The 22,169-nt window shown below is 45.2% G+C and overlaps 1 protein-coding gene across 3 annotated transcripts in view; it reads left to right on the forward strand.

Annotated features, from left to right (window-relative positions):
* frem1a (Fras1 related extracellular matrix 1a) overlaps window positions 1-22,169 on the forward strand; it is a 429,561-nt gene that overhangs the window by 244,286 nt on the left and 163,106 nt on the right. For all 3 annotated transcript variants that reach the window (XM_078570514.1, XM_078570515.1, XM_078570516.1), the window contains exons 16-17: window positions 6,797-7,049; window positions 17,782-17,976. In XM_078570514.1, the coding sequence (XP_078426640.1) occupies window positions 6,797-7,049; window positions 17,782-17,976 (448 nt within the window). The remainder of the gene's footprint in view (window positions 1-6,796; window positions 7,050-17,781; window positions 17,977-22,169) is intronic.

A 22,169-nucleotide genomic window follows, 5' to 3' on the forward strand; every position in this document is an offset into this window, starting at 1 on the left:
CCCTAAGAATCATATATGTTTCAATAAGGTCACCTCTCATTCTTCTAAACTCCAATGAGTACAGGCCCAACTGACTCAACCTCTCCTCAAAAGAAAATCCCTCCATACCCGGGATCAACCTAGTGAACCTTCTCTGGACTGCCTCCAATGCCAATATATCTTTCCCTAGATAAGGGGACCAAAACTGTTCACAGTATTCTAGGTGTGGTCTAACTAGTGCCTTGTATAGTTTTAGCAAGACTTTCCTATTTTTCTACTCCATTCCCTTTGAAATAAAGGCCAACATTTCATTTGCCTTCCCTATTACCTGCTGAACTTGCATGCTAGCCCTTTGAGATTCATGTACGATGACCCCCAAATCCCTCTGTGCTGCAACTTTCTGCGGTCTTTCTCCATTTAAACAATATTCAGCTCCTCTATTCTTCCTGCCAAAGTACATAACCTCACATTTTCCCACAATATATTCTGTCTGCCATGTTTTTGTCCACTCACTTAACCTGTCTCTTTGTGTCATCCTCACCACTTGCCTTCCCATCTATTTTTGTGTCATCCACAAATTTGCCAATAGTACATTCACTTCCTTCATCCAAGTCATTGATGTATATTGTAAATAATTGTGGCCTCAGCACTGATCCCTGTGGCACTCCACTAGTTACAGTTTGCCATCCTGAAAATACCCCCCTTATCCCAATTCTCTGTCTTCCATTAGTTAGCTAATCCTCTATCCATGCTCCTATACTACCTCCAACACCATGGGCTCTTATCTTATTAAGTAGCCTTATGTGTGGTACCTTATCAAATGTCTTTTGGAAATCCAAATATATTACATCTACTGGTTCCCCTTTATCTATATACTTTCTCTTTGATACAAAAACAAAAAATGCTGGAAAAACTCAGCAGGTCTGACAGCATCTGTGGAGAGAAAGACAGAGTTAACGTTTCAAGTCCGTATGACTCTTCTTCAGAGCTCTTTCTTTGATCTTGCAGGAGGATAACATCAGGATCATGGAGCCTGTTGATCTAGCGGTGTGCCTCATGGCTTACAAGGAACAGAGAAGAAAAAGAGTGCAGTGTCTTGTCTTGGCAAAGCAAGAAACACCTCCCTCAAGATGAAGGGGCAGCAGGGCCTGCTGTGCATGCAGCTGAAGATCCACGGAGACCCGTTGCTCATAGGCGCTTCGCTAGACCCAGGGTCTATTGACCGCGCCTGTCATTCCTGCAGATGACTGAGAACCAGTGTCGCTGCATATCTAGGGAACTGGTCGACCACATATGCCAGCTGCTGCAGGATTTGGTGGCAAGGGGACATGGAGGGCAACCACTGGCAGTGGCTGTGAAAGTGACCGTGGTGCTTGATTTTTATGCCAGTGGCTCCTTCCAGGGCTCCACAGGTGACCTTTATGGATCTCATAAGCTTCCATACACAAGTGTATCCAGGAGGTCACGGACGCTATCTTTGCAAAGGCACAGAACTTTGTGTATTTTGACCGGGATCAGGAAAGCCAGGATGCAAGAGCGCTGGGATTTGTGCAGATCTCAGGTTTTCCACAGATGCAGGGTGCCATTGACTGCACTCGTGGCGCTCAGATCTCCATGGCAACAAGCAGTCAACTATGTCAACTGCAAGGGCTTCAACTCACTGAATAGTCAGCTGGTGTGTGACCAACATAAGCACATCCTACAGGTCTGCACATGATTCCCAGGGAGCTTCCACGACTCCTACATCCTTAACAGGTCTCAGATCCCTGACATCTTCCAGGGTCCATAGAGGCTGCAGGGATGGCTCCTAATGTACAAGGGCTACTATAGAGGAGGTGGCTGATGACACCCGTGCGGCGGCCTCAGACTGCAGCAGTCTGGCTGCTACACCCTGGTGCTCTCTGGACATCCACAGCAGAGGTGGACGCAGCATGTTGTCTCATGACCTTGGCGACTGTCCTCTGCAGGGCCAAGACTTGGAGGACCCCGGCCTGCTTTGGATGTTCTGCTGTGGGCCAGCTGCACCCTCCTCGGCCTGTGGAGCTGGAGCTGCGGGCATCACAAGAAGAGGGGATTCGGATCGACTGGACATTCTCGGAGTCACCTGGATGGATGGTTTCAGGGTGTTGAGCTGCTGGTCCTCCTCCCTATGGAGGCCTAATGGCCCCTGGCTGACTCTTTGAGGAGAAGGGGAAGCTGGAGTGAGTTTGAGCTGCTTGCACCCCTCTTGACTTGACACTGTTAGAGGCCAACTATGTCGTCAAAAATGGAGTTCAGCCCGCGCAGCAGAGCAGTCTTCATTGTAGTTTATTTTACAAGAGCTTAGCCTGAAGGCTTGTGAAGCTGGCTTCAAGAAGGACACTAGTGTTTGTTTGATGGTTCTCCCATTGCATCCGGAAGATGCGGCGGAAGTATTGCTGATGGAATTTCTCTGGCGCTGTTATGTGTCACTGATCCGCAGTCCAGGCCTCACTGCAGTACAGGAGTGTGGTGATGACAACTGGCCTGTACACTAGGACTTTTGTTGACTTGCAGAGGTCTTTGTTGTCAAACACTCACTACCAGAGTTTGTAGAAGGCTGAGCTGGCACAGCTAATTTAGTCTTGTATCTCCTTGTCAATGGTGACGATTTGAGAGAGGTGGCTGCCCAGGTATGGGAATTCCAGAGTCTCTCCTTCATTTGACTTGTCTGAACAAGTTATTTTATCTAAGGTATGATAAGGGTTAAATAACCACTTGTTCTTTTGTTAGAGATCGGGAGTGACTTTAAAGTGCAGAAGAAAATTCCTCAATGGGGATCGGGTGAGATGTCGAATGTGCTTATACATGGCAGGAAGGGGATACACACAGAATCATGCAGCAGAACATTTAACCCATCATGCCTTTACCAACTCTTTGAAAGAGCTACTAGTTAGTTCCACTTTCCTGTGCTTCTCGCATTGCCCTGCAATTTATTCCCCCATGAGAACATATCCAATTCCCTTTTGTAAGTTCCTATTGAATCTGCTTCCACCAGCACTTTCTGGATTATGACAGTTCTCTACATAAAATAAATTCTCTTCATTTCTCCTTGGCCTTTTTATTTGCCAATGTTCTTAAATTTGAGTTCTCTGGTTAGTCACTCTCCTGCCAATGGAAACTTTTTCTCCTTATTTACACGATGAAAATCCTTCATGATTTTGAACCCCTTTATTCAATTTCTCCTTCACCTTCTCTGTTCTAAGGAGAACAATCCCTATGACATCTATGGTCATTTGGCAGACATGATTAGGGCCTCAGCATAGTAAAGTGCCCTAGCCACTGCAGCCACATCTTGGGGAAGAAAATAAAACAGAGGCATATGACTAAAACGGCTATTAAAACAAATTAAAAGACCTCTACTCCAGAGGCTTATGGTATCTTCTGTGCCAGTACATGAGGGATTTCCACAGTTCACATAGATGAATAAAAAGGTGCATATCTTTTACAGACAGAAAACCCTTCTCAACAATTTTCCCCATTATTACAACAAAATAATTGCAAAGTAATATTCTCCTGAGTATCCTTTCCTTTTAATAATCCTGTCGGCATCTGCTTCTCCCATTCAAACTGATTTGAATGGTAACTTCACAGTACTGGAAGTGCCAGCGTCATTAATATTAAAAATAATTATCAATCAGACTAAAATTTATTTAAAGAGTAGTCAGTGGGGTTGAATATGATTTTGTGTGATAGTGTAAAGCAATTAAATTTATTACTTTGAAGCCAATTAGAACAAAACGTGGAGAGGTGTAAAACGGCCTGCCACTCATTTTACACTAAAGTCAGGATTGTTAGTTTTTTGGGGGGGGTGTTTAACCTCCAAATCCACTTACTCAATATTAACTTGTTCTTTTGAGACTTTAACCATTCAGGCAATAGGAGACAATTTAGTGATGTAACTCAGGAAACATTTATTACGCAAAAAAAAATACTCTTAACAAAGTTAGGCAGCGACTTTACTGGCTCAATGCAGTTCTTGCTTCTCTCTCTCTCTCTGGAGTGCTCTGGTCTTCTGCTTTCAACTGACGAGCAGCCTTCAGTTTCAACTTTAGCATGCGTGGTAGCTCAAAGCTGGTGCTTTTTAACTCTTTCCAAACCACAACCCGTATGCATGATTGGGAATGTTACTGATTCCTGATTGGCTCGTGTGTTTAGGTGGCGCATGATCAGTTTCTGATTGGTTTCTCAAGGGTGATGGTCGTCTATTGATGTCACTTTCCTTTGTCGCCTGATTGGCCCACTAAGATGTCAATTATTCATGGGACTGTCCCTCTCATTATAACTTTTCTGTCATTTCATTAAATTTTACGACTTTCTTCTAAGTTAATGGGGGCTTTAGGATGGTTTTGATGTCTGCTTATTTGAGATAAGAGAACATGTCCAGGAACACCGGATCTTTGTTCCAGATGTCCAATTGATCTATAAGCATCGGTATTGTATGTCCTGTAGAATTCTCACTAAAACATGCATTTATTAAAGTGTTCTGAATAAAAGAACAAAGAAAAGTACAACACAAGAACAGGCCCTTCAGCCCTCCAAGCCTACGCCGATCAAATTGCCTGTCAAACTAAAACATTTTGCACTTCCAGGGTCTGTGTCCCTCTAATCCCATCCTACTCATGTATTTGTCAAGCTGCCTCTTAAACACCACTATCGTACCTGCTTCTACCACCTCCTCTGGCAGTGAATTCCAGACACTCACTACCCTCTGTGTAAAAAACTTGCCCCGCACATCTCCTCTAAAGTTTTCTCCTCTCACCTTAAATCTATGTCCCCTAGTAATTGACTCTTCCACCCTGGGAAAAAGCTTCTGACTAGCAACTCTGTCCATGCATCTCATAATTTTGTAAACTTCTATCAAGTCGCCCCTCAATCTCCGTCGCTCTAGTGAGAACAATCTGAGTTTTTCCAACCTCTCCTCATAGCTAATAACCTCCAGACCAGGCAGCATCCTGGTAAACCTCCTCTGCACCCTCTGGTAATGTGGCGGCCAGAATTGCACGCAATATTCCAAGTGTGGCCTAAACCAAGGTTCTGTATAGCTGCAGCATGACTTCCCAGCTTTTATACTCAATACCCCTGCCAATGAAGGCAAGCATGGCATATGCCTTCCTGACTACCTTATCCACCTGCGTTGCTACTTTTAGTGACCTGTGGACCTGTACACCCAGATCCCTCTGCCCGTCGATGCACTTAAGGGTTCTGCCATTTACTGTATAATTCTTACCTGCATTAGACCTTCCAAAATGCATTACCTCATATTTGTCCGGATTAAACTCCATCTGCCATTTCTCCGCCCAAGTCTCCAACCGATCTATATCCCATTGTATCCTTTGACAATCCTCTTCACTATCTGCAACTCTCCAACCTTAGTGTCGTCTGCAAACTTACTAATTAGCCCAGTTACATTTTCCTCCAAATCATTTATGTATACTCCAAACAGCAAAGGTCCCAGCACTGATCCCTGCGGAACACCACTAGTCACAGCTCTCCATTCAGAAAAGCACCCTTCCACTGCTACCCTCTGTCTTCTATGACCAACCCAATTCTGTATCCATCTTGCCAGCTTACCTTTGATCCCATGCGACTTTACCTTCTGTACCAGTCTGCCATGAGGGACCTTGACAAAGGCCTTACTGAAATCCATGTATATAACATCCACTACCCTTCCATCGTCGATCATCTTTGTCACTTCCTCGAAAAACTCGATCAAGTTAGTGAGACACAACCTCCCCTTCACAAAACCATGCTGCCCCTCACTAATATGCCCATTTGCTTCCAAATGGTGGTAAATCCTGTCACGAAGAATCTTCTCCAATAATTTCCCTACCACTGACGTTATGCTCACCGGCCTGTAATTTCCTGGATTATCCCTGCTATTGGTTGAGAAGCCTGCTTTGGCATTGTATGCTTTTGCAGTTTCTGCCAGTGCTTGGTATACGTTAATTAAAAATACAGAGTGGTGCATAGCTTTACAGAAATTACAAAGTTACAGAAATTACACAAAGTCTATATAAAATACATATAAAGTCAATGCTTGAAAGTAATTGGTGTGCTAAAGTTAAGGCAGTAAAAATATAACATAACACATTCACTAATACACATTCCTAGGTAATAAAAGACGAGAACTTTCATGGCTACAAAGGCTAATTACAGAACTTAATTCTAAGCTTATAGAATCAAAGATGAAGAAAAGTGACTGCTTCTTTTAAACATCATAAGTTAAACTGCACTAATTTAGAAACAAGGCTGAATGTTTTAGCACCTGGTTTTCTTTGCACAATGGGCCTTTGAATCCTAGGAAAATGCAACTGATAAGTTTTAATGGTTAGGGAGGTTGATGGTCCCAGAACAGAACTGTTCACCCTTGATGTCTTGCATCACTGGCTTGAGGCCATATGGCTTTTTCTCACTTGTCAAGTGTGAGTGAGATGCTAACAAAGACCAAGCCATCTGATGTACTAATGTCCCACAATCGAACATGATAGCAGATTAGATTAACATACTTTGATTATTTGACTGCTACACATAACTAAACTGCAAACTAATTGCAAATAATTATCAATCTTCAACTTTTCTACAGGGAAAGTGTTTAACATAGCATTCTAATCAATTTGTTAGCTGCAATAGCATTTGATGTTTAGTGATTAACTTTTTTTTTTGATAACTTGGCAGGAATATGGGAAACGTTGGCTCCCTGTCAAGTTTAATCTTGTTTCCAACATAACGCACAGGAGACTGCTAGCCAGTTCTGTTGCAGCTCAGATTTTTTTAGTGTTCTGTGTTTCCACTCTAGGTATTGCCAGTGAATGATGAACCTCCAGCAATGAAGCCTGGCCTGAACTCCATATTGTATTGCCTTGAAGGGGAAGAAGTCACTATTACAGCAGAGAATCTCTATGCCACTGACATTGATAGCGACGATGAAAAGCTGATGTTCATGATTGCAAGGCAACCATTTAATGGGGTGGTACAGAAGGGCAGCCAGATTGTTGACCACTTTTCTCAGGCAGATATCATTGCTGGAACAGTGACGTACATACACACTGGTAAGCAGTTGCTCCTTATTTAATGCTGGTCCAGTCTTAACATACATCTATACCTGTTTAATGTCTTTCAGATCACTCATGAAACCAAAGCCCATTTCATGTGGATATAAAAGGCCCCTTGAGCTCAGATTTCCCTAGTGCCCTGGCTAATATTTATCCCCCAGCCAAATCAACAAAACAGACTACCTAGTTGTTACCTCGTTGTTGTTTGTGGGGCCTTGCTGGGACTTTGTGGGACAAATTGGCTGCTGTATCTCCATATTACAACAGCAACTGTACTTGAAAAGTAATTAATTGGCCATAAAATGCTTTGGGACATCCTGAAGTCATGAAAATTGCTATATAAATGCAGACATTTCTTTCTTTACACACTTGTCCCACAAGGCAGACTGGCCATAAAGGGAAAGCGGAAAGTTGGATCCAAAATTGACTTAGAGGCAAGTGGCAAAGCAAAGGTCGACAGGTGTTTTTGTGACTGGAGGGCTATTTTCAGTTGGCCCTTGCAGAGCTCAGTACTAAGTCACCAGGCATCTGTAGGCAGAGTTCAGGGGCCGGATTCTGGTGGACCTTTAAAATTGGCAGACGGGACCAGGACCCAAAGTCCTTCCCCGATTTCCGATAGATCCCATTTTCACCAGTAGGGGAAAGAGGGTGGGGTGTGACTCATGAAGGAAACCCAAACTCAGCTAGGCCATTTAAACCCAGTGCTGAGTTCAATCAGATCACATTTTCACTGTAGCAAGGGCCTTATCCTGCAGTGTGGGAGGCACATATTTATGGAGGAGACATAAATGCTCATTAAACATCGAAACTAGGAGCAGGCGTAGGCCATTCGGCCCTTCGAGCATGCTCCGGTATTCATTATGATCATAGCTGATCATGCAACTCAATAGCCTGCTCCTGCTTTCTCCCCATACCCTTTGATCCCTTTCACCCCAAGAGCTATATCTAACTCCTTCTTGAAAACATACATTGTTTTGGTCTCAACTATTTTCTGTGGTAACGAATTCCACAGGCTCACCACTCTCTGGGTGAAGAAATTTCTCCTCATCTCAGCCCTAAATGGTCTACCCCATATCCTCAGACTGTGACCCCTGGTTCTGGACTCCCCCACCATTGGGAACATCCTTCCTGCATATACCCTGTCTAGTCCTGTTAGAATTTTATAGGTTTCTATGAGATCACCCCCTCATTCTTCTGAACTCCAGCGAATATAATCCTGATCGACTCAATCTCTCCTCATCCCACCATCCCAGGAATCAGTTGGGTAAACCTTCACTGCACTCCCTCTATAGCAAGTACATCCTTCCTCAGATAAGGAGACCATAACTGCACACAATATTCCAGGTGTGGTCTCAACAAGGCCCTGTACAATTGCAGCAAGACATCCCTGTCCCTGCACTCGAATCCTCTGGCTATGAAGGCCAACATACCATTTGCCTTCTTTACCGCCTGCTGCACCTGCATGCTTACCTTCAGCGACACCCAGGCCTCGTTGCACATTCCCCTCTCTCAATTTGTAGCCATTGAACCATAGAAAAGTTACAGCACAGAAGGAGGCCATTCGACCCATCTTGACCATGCCAGCCCGAGGACACCCAGGTGCCCTTTCTAATCCCACCTTCCTGCACCCAGCCCATAGCCCTGCAGCTTACAGCACTTAAGATGCAGATCCAGGTACTTTTTAAAAGAGTTTAGAGTTTCTGCCTCTACCACCAACTTGGGCAGCGAATTCCAGACACCCACTACCCTCTGCGTAAAAAAGTTCTTCCTCATTCAAATAATAATCTGCCTTCCTGTTTTTGCTACCAAAATGGATAACCTCACATTTATCCACATTATACTGCATCTGCCATGCATTTGCCCACTCACTCAGCTTGTCCAAATCACACTGAAGCATCTCTGCATCCTCCTCACAGCTCACCTTCCCAGCCAGCTTTGTGTCATCTGCAAATTTGGAGATATTACATTTAATTCCCTCATCCAAATCATTAACATCTATTGTGAATAACTGGGGTCCCAGCACCGATCCCTGCGGTACCCCACTAGTCACTGCCTGCCATTCGGAAAAAGACCCATTTATTCCTACTCTTTGTTTCCTGTCTGCCAACCAGTTTTCTATCCATCTCAATACACTACCCCCAATCCCATGCGCTTTAATTTTACATGCCAATCTCTTATGTGGGACTTTGTTGAAAGCCTTCTGAAAGTCCAAATAAACCACATCCACTGGCTCCCCCTCATCAACTCTACGAGTTACATCCTCGAAAAATTTCAGTAGATTTGTCAAGCATGATTTCCCTTTTGTAAATCCATGCTGACCTTGTCCGATTCTGCCACTGTTTTCCAAGTGCTCAGCTATTAAATCTGTTGTAATGGACTCTAGAATTTTCCCCACTACCGACGTCAGGCTGACTGGTCTATAATTCCCTGTTTTCTTTCTGCCTCCCTTTTTAAATTGTGGGGTTACATTAGCTACCCTCCAATCTGTAGGAACTGTTCCAGAGTTTATAGAATCTCGGAAGATGACCACCAATGCATCCACTATTTCTAGGGCCACTTCCTTAAGTACTCTGGGATGTAGATTATCAGGCCCCGGGGATTTATCGGCCTTCAATCCCATCAATTTCCCCAACACCATTTCCCTACTAATACTGATTTATTTCAGTTCCTCCCTCTCACTAAACCCTGTGTTCCCCAACATTTCTGGTATGTTATTAGTGTCCTCCTTTGTGAAGACAGAACCAAAGTATGTATTTAGTTGGTCAGCCATTTCCTTGTTCCCCATTATAAATTCCCCTGTTTCTGACTGTAAGGGACCTACATTTGTTTTCACCAGTCTTTTTCTCTTCACATACCTATAGAAACTTTTGTATAAGGTATGTAGAACTGTCTAGCTGTCAAGCTATTTAACTCCCAACCCTTTAAAAATAAAAAAACAGCCTGCCTGTGCCATGAGAGTTGAAAAATCTCAAGCTGTGAAGTTATTTAAATCCCCAACTCTTTAAAAATTTGAAAAGAACAACCTGCCTGTGTCATTTAGAGTTGAAAAAATCTGTTCTTGTCATTATAATAGCTGTTTGTTGACATTATCCCAAGGGCTATTATTAGTGATTTGCTGCTTTCCATAACCTACAATTATCCCAACATGGAGGGCAGGGAGTGCATGTAAGTTCACAATTTAATTGACACCTCAAAGAGGTTATTAAAGGGTTAGCTGTCTTTGATGTGGGCTTCTGAATATAAGTCTGTTTGTTTTAAAAAGGGGATTAAGTACTTGAGAGTCTTTTCAAGTTTTGAATGAGCATTCATCAAAGGGAGTGTTTACTTGTTGTGGTGAAAGCTGTAATAGATATTTAGGTCTTTATTTTATTTCATCTTAACATGGCTCCTGAGGTCTTCCCATGGTGGATACTGGGTGAGTTGGCATGGAGGGTGCAAGTACAAATGGTGGTGGTTGGGGAGCATGGATGGGCCATGGGAAAAGGGTGTGGAGATGATGGAGTGCGAGGGGTGAGGGCTAGGAGGCCTAATATTTAACAAAACATCTGGGATAAAATCCCAGAGAACAGAGGTAGGCCTTTTAAACAGCCTGCCTTGGGACTCAGCAGCCCCTATGATCGACATAGATCACCTGTTCCCCCCACCCCACCCTGGAGTGAAAATTGTGCCATTCAGGGCACCTTTTCCTGAGGTGGGTGAGCCAAGCCAGGGAATTTCCTGACTCAAGCTAACCCACCTTGGGAACAAAAGTCCGGCCTAATGTTTCAGGTCTGTGACCTTTCATCAGGCTGGATATCTGTTTTCAGGCTGGCATGGTCACAATGGGCTGAATGCATTCTTTTGTACCATAAGTTTTCTACGTTTGTATGTTTCAATCAAATTCTGTATTATATATTGCAGCATTGTGACTGCCGAGTGCCTCCCAAGTTTTTTTTAACAATGCCATCGGGAGGGTTTAGAGTTAAATAAACCAAAACTTGGCATGTATCCGTTTGAGCACAGGAAATTGCATGTAGAAAGGGGTGATCAGATCAAGGTGTTTAAAATGTTAAAAGGATTTGATATGGTAACATGGAGAAAGTATTTCCTCTGGTGAGGAAATCAAGAACAAGGAGTAGAGTTCCTAAAATGGAAGCCAGGCCATTCATGAATGAAATCAGGAAGCACTTTTTCACAAAAAGGGTTGCAGAAACCTGGAAACCCCTCTGCCAAATGGCAATGGTGCTGGGACAATTGGGGCTTTCAAAGCTGAGATGGATATATTTTTGTTGAGTAAAGGTATTAAAGGAAATGGATTAAAGCCAGGAAAGTGGAGGTGAGGTACAAGTCGGCCAAGGTCTAATTAAATGGCGGAGCAGATTCGAGGGATTGAATAGCTTACACCAGCTTCTAATGTTCCTAATAGCCAATACTTAAGGATTTTTCTGTCTCCATTTGCACCAGCTGAGGAGCAGGCATGAATTAACTCTAATCCATGTCTCAAAGTACCTGTAAGAAACTGTACACTACTGACAAGTAAATGGACCCTGAAGGGAAATCGTGACTGACAGATAGATTTAATGTGACACATCACATTTTGGGAACATGAACTGCTCCAAATGACTTCCTGGGCTACATTGTATTCTATTTTGGCCTTTTTCAGACTCTTGTACAATGCACACTCGGCACTTGTTTGGGATTGCAAACAAAACGCTTTAGATTCGGGAATATATTCTGACTTTTTTTCTGTTAATGAGTTGGAAATTCTGACAGAGCAGCATTGTTGATGTCCAATTAAGTTAAAAATAGAAGCTATTTACACCCTGGAGGCAGCCAATTTTAATTGTAAAGACTCTGAACTTTCTCAATGTTCCTTTTTCTGCTCTAAGGTTTTTTCCCCCCCATTTATGTTCTTCTCTATGAGTAATTTTCCATCATCTCCCCTTCTTTCTCCACTCTAAGTTCTTATCCTCTCGGTTTCTTCTGAAGTCCTATTCCTCCTTCAGCCATTTATCCTGTAGATCCCTCTTGTTTAGGTTAGATCTGTAAAGAAAAATAGAACAGAAACTTCAATGGTGGGCTGCATTTCCTGCCTCCGCACGTCAGGAAATTCATTTTAATGCATCTGCATATCGTTATAAGCCCTGCTCTCTGGAATCATCCCCCCACGCTGGATCATCTGGGCACATTGGCATGGTTGCACGCTGAAATATTTCACAACAGCATTTATAAAGCGTGCACCTGGCGAGCTACACTTCGAGGGGAACTCAAAGTGAGTTAGAGGTGTGTGCACAGTAATGTTGTGAAGCGCTTGCGAGGGTCACCCATTTGACTTCAAGGTTGAGGTGCCATGCATTCAGGCGAGGGCGCAGGCAAGTCAGTTTTTCTCCCCTGGCAAATAGTGCGGTGTTGGGGCAAGGGCTGCACTGTGGTTGGGGTGAGTTGCCGGGGGTGGGTGGTGGTGGGGGAAGGGCTACACTGCGGTTGATGATAGTGCACAGGCATGTGCGGCGCGGTGGGGGGAGTGGTGGGAAGTGGCCATATATTAGGGAAACCTTGTATAAAATGACCATTCCTTTGCAGCTGGGACAGTTCAGGTGCATCCACATTGACATGCGTGGAGTCGGCACTCTGGCTTATCTGCCCACTCAAGCAACACAGAGGCATGAAAATGCCACCAAATGTTCCAGAGCTTTCCATCCCTTGAGCACAGACTACAAATTAATGAGGGTTTTAGTAGACTGTAGAACAATTGGATGACTGGGCACATTGTACAATCTCCTTGTGAAAGCTGGCCATGGAGCAGCCACTGGCGTAGGTGCTTACAGTCCCTTGCAATGTGAGCATTCAGGTTTGGACTGGTCTATCCCATGTTTTCAAGCGAACAGCGCAGCCTTGCAGTGCGGGTTGGGAGAATGCCTGCGCCTGAGCTGAGAGCACAACATGCAGTCCAATGGGCAAGGCTGCCGCCAATCGGTCAGGTGGAGTAGGGTGAAGGTGGTTGGGGTTTCGGGCAGCCATGCAGCGCACTAAACTCTGGCCATCCAGGTGGCCAGCACTCTCTGGGATGCATTAAGGGGCCTTCAGACTTAATCAAGAGAGTTTCTTAGTACATCCAAGCTAACCCACACATCTCTCTCTTTCATCCTGCAGGTGGAGTATATCAGGAGCCTGGTGAGCTAGCTGTATGCCTCATAGTTTACAGAGAGCAGAGACGAAGGAGAAGAGGGTGACAGAGGTCCCTTGCTGGGCAAAGGGAGAAACAGCACCCTCAGGCAGAAGGGGCGGCTGAGGTTCCCGCGCACACCGCTGAAGAGCTACAGTAAGCTGTCGCTGGTCGTTGCCTAGCTAGACTCGGGGTCTGTAGACAGTGCTTGTTATTCCTGCACATGACTGAGAACCTGTGTCGCCGAAGACTGCACATATCCAGGGAACTTGGTCGATTACATATGCCGCCTGCTGTAGGATTTGGCACCATGGGGACATGGAGGGCACCCACTGCCAGTGGCCGTGAAAGTGACTGCGGCGCTCAATTTCTACACCAGTGGCTTCTTTCAGGGCTCCACAGGTGAGGTCTGTGGGACATCACAAGTCTCCACCCACAAATGCATCCATGAGGTCATGGACGCCATCTTCGCCAAGGCACGCAACATTGTGATATCGTCCAGGATCAGGAAAGCCTGGCAGCAAGAACGCTGGGATTTGCATAGATCTCAGGTTTACCACAGGTGCAGAGTGCCATCGACTGCACTCACGTGGCACTTAGATCTCTGTGGCAACAAGTGGTCAACTATATCAACTGCAAGGGCTTCCACTCGCTGAATGTGCAGCTGGTGTGCAACCACCACAAATGCATCCTGCAGGCCTGCGCACGATTCCCAGCAAGTGTCCATGACTCATGTATTTTCATGTAGTCTCAGATCCCTGACGTCTTCCAGGGGCCACAGAGGCTGCAGGGTTGGCTCCTCGGGGACAAGGACTACCTGCAGAGGATGTGACTGATGACACCCGTGAGGCAGCCTCAGAAAGCAGTAGAGAAAAGGTGCAACAATGCCCATGCTGCAACTTGCAATTCAGTGGAGCCAACCATTGTAATGTTGAAAATGTGGTTCCGGTGCCTGGACAGGTCTGGTGGAGCCCTGCAATATAGTCCACAGAGGGTGTCACGCATCGTCGTCACCTGCTGCGTCCTTCACGACCTGGTGCTGCAACAGGGAGCAGAGCTGACTGAGGATGAGATAGAGGAGCTGCACGTCTCCTCCGATGAGGAGGACATCGATGGGGGTGGGGGTGAGGAGGCTTCCGAAGGCAATGATGGCGATGAGGCAATCACATTGGCCAGATGAGGCAGGCACACTTAGGAGGCCCTTATAGCTGCTAGATTTGTGGAGGATGATGACGACATGCAGTGAGGAGGCACCATAGATCCTCTCATTGCATCTGTGAACGTTTGTCTCCTGTCTGGCTGATGGCAGCGCACATACCCTCTGTGATAATGCTCCTATCATGGAGACGTAACGGATGCTCATAGTCCCTACATTCCAGGAGGGTGATGGCAACATGCAGTGGGGATACTCCATAGATCCTCACACAGCTCAAGTGATTGTCTGACTCCTGTCTGGCTAATGGCACCTCACTTGTGCTCTGCGAACAGGGTCATATCATGGAGATGCATGGGGGAATCTTTAACCTCTCCTGATCCTATGGCATCCTTCGTGAGCTGAACGCTTCAGGACCACACCATCACCAGACACAGGTGCTGATGAGATGGGGGCCACGCCACACCTCAGAGCAGCTAAGCGCACATAGAGAGAATGACGGAACTCTGTGCTGCCGGCCCAGGACATTATGGCAGCAATGATAAGCCCCATCGAGGTGCAGGCATGACTGATGTGTCCAGTGACTGTGAAGACACACCATTAGTGTGCTGGGAAGGTTGTAGAAAGCACAGTAAAGAGGCCCTGGACAGAGACACCTGCCTTTATCTTGTGCAGGGACCAAGGTTTCAAATCAAGTGACATGAACTTATCTGAACAAGGAGCCATAGGCAAGGAGACATTCTTGGGAATTTATTAACAAAATGAACATTATGTACAAGTGATTAATACCTGTGCCCAGGCTATGCAACTACACCTCCGTGATCTTCCATTTTCGGTGGGCACTGCAGGAACTGGGGTGCTTTATTGACCCCTTTAATCCCATTTTGATTTAATGTTTGTAAGTTTCCTTTAAAATTTTGTCTTTTGTTTTTGCAGTTTCCCTTTAAGGGGCTGCCTTTTAATTTGCCCCTTGATTTGTTAATTTACTTTATTAGGTTATACTCAAAAGAGTTACATCTTCTTAACCTTTCTAGCCCTGCCTCTACATCTTTATGCTCCCCCGACATCCACAGCGGAGCTGGAGGCAACCCACTGACTGCTACCCCCTGTCTGTGATGACCTTGATGGGTGTCCTCTGGAGGGCTGAGACCTGAAAGGCCCCGGCCTGTTTTCGGGGTCCTGCTGTGTGGCACCCTCCTCAAGCTGTGGAGCTAGAGCTGCTGGGGTCACAGGAAGAGGAGATTTAGATCCCAGAAAGAAAAACAGTTCAGACCAGCACTCTTATTTCCCAATCTTTGTTGGTGTTTCATTTTAAGGTATACAAGACTAGTTCAGACCAGTATTCTTATTTTCCAGTTTTCACTGTTTTTTCATTCTGGGATGGACCAGACACTCCCGGAGTCACCTGCGTGCATGGCCCCGGGGTGTCGAGCTGCTGATTCTCCTCCCTATGGGTGCCCAAGGGCAGCCTGCTGACTTCTTGAAGAGAAGAGGAAGCTGGAGTGAGATCAAGCTACCCTGCACCCCTTTGGCATCGACACTGTTGGAGCCCAACCATGGTGTCAGCAATGGAGTTGAGCCCATGCAGCTGTGCAGGACCACAGTGCATTGGCATGCAGGCGCTATCACCTCAGCCTGAAAGTGGATGAACCCCTCCATTGTGCTTTGCAATCTGAGGAGTGATGTTCCCGAGCTTACCTTTGCAGCTTCAGCAACTGAAGTATGACTGAGCTGAGAGGCTCATCATCTGACTCGGGCTAGCAGAATTCTGGCTGCCAGCAGTCCCCTGAGTGCTAGAAATCTGGGAAGTCCCTGCCTCTGCCTACTGTGGATCAGACAGTGCAATGTGCTCACCAGATTGTGACCCCAAAGCTAGGTCCCTTCGAGGTATGTGTCTCCGCACTGGTGGAGGATGTGGGTGAGTGCTGTGACAGGAATTCAATGAGGGCTTCGGGAAATTCTTCTTCTAAGGTGTCTGGGGCTCGAGTCGAGGACCTGGATCATGGACTTCCTTGACTGTTTCCCAGATGTGCCTACGAAAGCAAGGAGAGATAATTAGTGCATGGCAATGGCCTGTGAAACAGGACACATCACGCACAGCATGGTTGTCTGATGTTGTACAGCTGGATCCTCACTTGGTTGAGAACAGCTGACTTCACCGCCAGCAGAGGAATGGTCCACATCTTTGCTGGCCTGCTGGATGACTCTATTCTCAAAATCCGTGAGGACCTTGATTTCAGGCATTCCTCCAACATTCTTGTTGTGTGCCAGCTTGTCCTGCATAAATACAGATGGAGAGAGTGTAAGTATGATGCCTGTCAGGCCAGATGAATAAGTATGCCTGGCCTGGGTGGTAAGTGGTCCCATGGACGGGATGAGGACAATGAAGTTGTGTGTGAGAGAGTGAATGGTGATATTCCTTGAACTGTGGATGTGTGATGGGTTTGTGAGCGTGAGAGTGAACAGAGGAAATCATTCATCCTCTTTAGGCACTGGGTGGCTGTCCTCTTATGCAGGGCGTTAGCACTGACCACTGCTGCCACCGCCTCCCATGCTGGATTTGCCACCTTGCTTGCTTGCTTGTCACCTTGTCCATCACCCAGAGCGAGGGCACAGGACATCGCAGTGGGCCTCCACTGTGTCCAGTAGGCGCTCGAGGGAGGCGTCGGTAAATCTGGGGACCGCATGTGTCCTCCCTTTGGAAGCCATGACTTTGCAGCAGCTTCCTATCCCTTGAAGAATGCAGGGGTGACCTTTAAATACGGTGCCCAGTTTAGTGAAGGCCTGAGGCGAATTCGGGGCGGGAAAATGAGCGGCCGCCCTGCCAGCGACCCGGCGTGTTTCCCGGGAATGCATGACTAATGCATGATGCGGCTGGCGGGTAAAACGTCCTTTTTACCGCCCGCTACCACACTTAGTGCAAATCTGGGACAATTTCCCTCTTTATCTTTGACTTCATGACAAAGCAAATTAATGGTGAATGAAAGAAATGGCAAAGTAATATTGAGCAGAAGGTGCCAGGCTCACTGCTTTCTACTGGATAATCAGTCTCCGCCAAGGAGAAGGAGGGGCCCTTCAACTGTACTCAGCTCCCCTTGATATTTGTTGGTAAAATCTCACAGGTGTTCAGCTCCCTGTCATTATCTTTGCAGAAGAATGATGGGTCGGTAATACCTCCAAGGTGACATAGGTTTCTAACTTAAAGTATTGGAAAGCACCCAGTTTTCATGGAACTGCATCCCAGCAGGAGTGAATCCCTTCTGAAGGGGCAAGAGGATAAAAGATGAGGGAAAATAGAATGCTCACACTGAATATTATTAATTCTAGGCTCATGTGGTTTGAACTCCTGCCATCAATTTAAGACTAGGGATGAAGAATAAAATCCTGATTTGAATGATGATTCTCGCTGTTTTAATTCTCTCTTTGCTCAGGTGGTGAAGTGGGTTTAGCACCCTGTTTTGACACCATTACTTTTGTTATCTCGGATTGGGATGGAAGTACACTGGAAGGCTGCTGCTACAAGGAATCACTTCCCCCTCCATTACCTATGCACGAATCTCTCCCTGTGTATGATCTCAACATTACTGTATTGCCCATCAACAACCAGCCGCCGAGAATTATCATTGGTAAGTAAACAACGCCAAAAAATGCCGATTTTATGTTGACTCTGATAGTATGAATAAATATACTGCAGACTGGATGGTCCCAGTGTTGTTGGGTAGGAGATATGCTGAAGGGGAATAATAATGTGAGCCAGCCAGCAGACCAGGTTTGAACAGGGATGAGAGGAAGGATGAATATTTAACTCAATTTTGAGAATAATTATACAGATCATTCCTTTCGGCCAGAGGCTCCAAAAGCTGTATGGCACAGTGAGCTTATCGGAGGGTGTGGTGGGGGTGTGCACAAGATAAGATGAAGCACACTGGGGACAAGCTACTGGTAGTTCTGGGGCATGTGAACATAAACGTTTTGATTTATCATAGGTTAAAATACGAAAAGAAGAGCAAAGCTATAATTGGAAAATGCAGCAATAATGTGCAGAGTGTCGGAAAGATCTGTTTATGTTGTAGGAGTCCAGGTACTTTAACCATTGCAGTTGGTGAAATTTATAATTGTTTTAATTGAGTGCTTGTAGCCCACAAGATGCACTACTGGAGATAATTTAAACTTGGAGGTCACATTTCAAGGAGGAAACCTGGGTACATGGGTAGGGAATTGGTCCGGAGACAGGGACAATGGATATGCACTCAAATTGGCAGTAAGTGACACAGAGCTCTATATTGGGGCCTCAGCTTTTCACTATATTTATGAATTATTTGGGTGAAACAATAGAGATCATCATATCTAAGTTGCTAATGTTACTAAGTTAGGAAACAGAAAATGGACTCGCTAAGAGCAGAAAGGTGCAAAGGGACATTGATAATAGAAGTGAGAAAGCAAAACTGTGGGAGGTGGAGTTCAATTTGAGGAAGTGAGAGACCATCGGTTTTAGACCTGAGAAAGATAAACCTGAGTTTTTCTAAATAGTGAGAAGCAAGGAATTGTGAAGTAGCAGAGACGTTTTTGAGATTCAAATACAAAAATCATGAAAAGCTAGTTAACATATACAAAAAAAATTGGAATACCTATTGGATTGTTGGCCTTTATATTAAGAGGGTTGGAATATAAAGGCTTAGAAGTTATGTTACAGCTATATAATGCTCTGGTTCGACCCCAAATAGAACATTGCATTCAATTCTGGACACCAATCTGAGAAAGGATATATTGGCATCAGATGGAGTACATGGAGATATAGTCAAGCTAAAGGGGTTAAATTATGGGGACATGTTACATAGGATACACAGCACAGAAATAGGCCACTTGGCCCAACCAGTCCATCCTGATGAAACATTTACCATCAATATGGGGCTCAAACCCACAACCTTGGCATTTAGAATCCAATTCCCTATTCCCTAAGCTATCTGGGCTGTGAAATTTAAATTCTTATGCTGTCATGATGGGATTTGAACTCTTTCACTGGATCGTTAGTTTGGAGTGCAGGATTACTGTCACTTGTCACAGATCCACTACATTACCAGAAGCTGTTGGCATAGCAGGAACATTCTGTGCCCCTGTGATAAATTCTGCCATCCATTACTCCATATTTTATAAGGCAATGACTGCATTGACCTGTTGCTGTGAGATATTCAGAAGTAATGTATCAGCAAATTCACATAAGATTTCTTTCTTGTCTATTTTAACACAGATGTTCCTTCATAGGTTATTGCACAGTACTTTTCCAAATCCCTTTGACTGGATAATACAACTCCTTTCAGCTACTGGAAGGCAGACTTCACATGAATCACAGTTTCAACTATAGACATATGGAAGCACTGCGGCAGACCAATAAAATTCAAATCACATCTTGTTGACATTTGATCAAATTTATTTAGATCTCTCTCTCCTTCCCCACCATGAAAGGACATTTGTGGAAGATGGATGCTTGTCCTCAAACAGCTTGACTGTTTACATCATTAATATTTAGAAATGGGGTTGGCAGTCCTGAAGTGAAGTTGTGATTTGCAAGTTTCAAAAAATTGCAACTGGCCAACTGACACATGCTGTGAAAATTAAATGATGTGTTAATGGTACAGCACACTGACGCTGTGACATGCTGACGCACAGAATATCCAGACACTGGTTCTATCTGCAACTTCAACATGGTGATTTTCACCTTAGTTACAGTTCTGTCACAAGAGATGCTGATCAGGGATCAAGCACCTTCTTGGAGGGGGAGAGGAGAAATCAAAAGTGGTGGGGAGGTTGGTGGCAGATGAATTGCCTGGATGTGGGCACTCAGTGGCAGGCCAGGGTTCCAGTGCTCCTGGAAGGTCTGCAGACTCTCCCTGTTTACTTGTATTGAGGGGTGAAGCCAAGGACCGCCCTGTAGAAGAACCTCCCTACACTGAGTGGTGATCTGGCTGTTTTTTTTGCATTTTTTATTAAAGTTTTTATAAAGTGACTGAGAGCACACCTTCTTATTGAAGTTCCCTCTCAGTTACTTACCTTGTACTTCAGCCAGGTGCTCCTCTGAAGCTGGAAGGGCTCTAATTGGTCCTTCAGCTTCGAGAACCTGCCGTCAGCCCTAATTGGACAGGAAACCTGCCTTTCTGCCAATAGCAGCTCACCCATGTTAAAATCTTCAGGGAAGAGGACTTCTCTCCTGACTCTCGCCACCTGCATCATGACATCCAGGGAAGAGCCCACGAACCAGAAGGCAGCTTTTCAAAGTCTGGAACTTTTTGGTTCCTTCTCCAGCAAGATTTCCTGCAGTCATTCAAACCCCTACCCCGGGGAGACCTTTCATTGACAGATTTGGTGTGTGATCCTGCCTGCCTTCCCTGATCGAGAAACCTAGAAGTGAGACCATAATACCTTGGCTCACATAAACAGCCACGGCAAAGCCCACTCCTGCAGCAATTAGCTCCCTGACCAACTATAGGTCTGGTCAATTCACCAGGTAAAAAATCTTCAAAATTCCACCCATTAGTCAGTAATTACATGTTCTTTCGACTTTTCCACTACCTCTGTGTTGTCAGATTCCATGTCCAAAATCCAGTATTTGATTATGCTCAATTATCCCCAGCCAAACACTGGGAATACCAAAGCCAGCACTAAATCTATATACTCACCACCAACTCTATCCCCTGCCCAGTCAATACCTTAGCCTATGCTATATTATTCATAATTGTAGCATCAACCCAAGCAAATCTGTCTATCGCTAATCCTCCTCATCACAAAGATTAAATATTATCATATTCATAACACTGCCTGCCTCTGCCCCTACCTCAATCCCTTTGCAACTGACACCTTCATACATGCCTTTGCCACCTTCAGACTCAAATGCTCCAATGCTCTCCACCTTCTGTAACTTTCACTTTAACTTTATCAAAAATGTGCAGCTCATATCCTATTTTGCTTACTGACCTCCCTGTCCTCGCTAACCAGGTTTCTCAGTCCTGAATGATTCAAATTTAAAATGTTTATCGTTGTATTTAAATTTTTTTATGCCTCATCCCTCCCAATGTGACTTCTTCCAGTTTTACGACATTCATGCTTGAACTCTCCATCTCTCAAGGCCAGGTAAAGAACAAACAAAATAAAATGAAGTTAACATAGGGGAAGTACTTTGAAGCCATGGCAGGACAGCTCAGTCATGTGGAATGTGTGTCTTGTAATACGTGGGAAGTTCTAGACGCTTCCGGTGTCCTAAAAGACCACATGTGCAGGAAGCGTCACCAGTTGCAAAACCTAGAGTTCCTGGTTTCGGAGCTTGATTGGCTGCTGAAGTCACTGTGGCACATCTGCGAGGCTGAGAGCTATGTAAATAGCATGTTCAGAGAGGTGGTCACACTGCAGCCTAGGACCCTGGAGGCAGAAAGGGAATGGGTGACCGCCAGGCAGTCCAAAAGAATTTGATATGTAACACAGGAGTCCTCTGGGGACCCGCTGGCCAATCGGTTTTCCGTTTTGAATGCTGATGTTTCCTTGGAGGAGTGCAGTCAGAGCCAGCTTTGTGGCACCACAGATAGCTTTGCTGTACAGGAGGGGAGGAAGAAGAGGGGATTCATTAGTTGGCTGTAGATGTGACTCTAGGATGGTATGTTGCCTCCTTGGTGCCAAGGTCAAGGATGTCACGGAACGGTTGCAGGACATTCTTCTGGGAGGAGGGTGATCAACAAGAGGTCGTGGTCCACGTTGGTACCAATGATTTTGGGATGAGGTTCTGAAAGCAGATTTTAGGGGGCGAGGAAGGAGAGTGAAAAGCAGGGCCTCT

This window comes from Cetorhinus maximus, chromosome 2, assembly GCF_964194155.1.
Source record: "Cetorhinus maximus chromosome 2, sCetMax3.hap1.1, whole genome shotgun sequence".
NCBI lineage: Eukaryota > Metazoa > Chordata > Chondrichthyes > Lamniformes > Cetorhinidae > Cetorhinus > Cetorhinus maximus.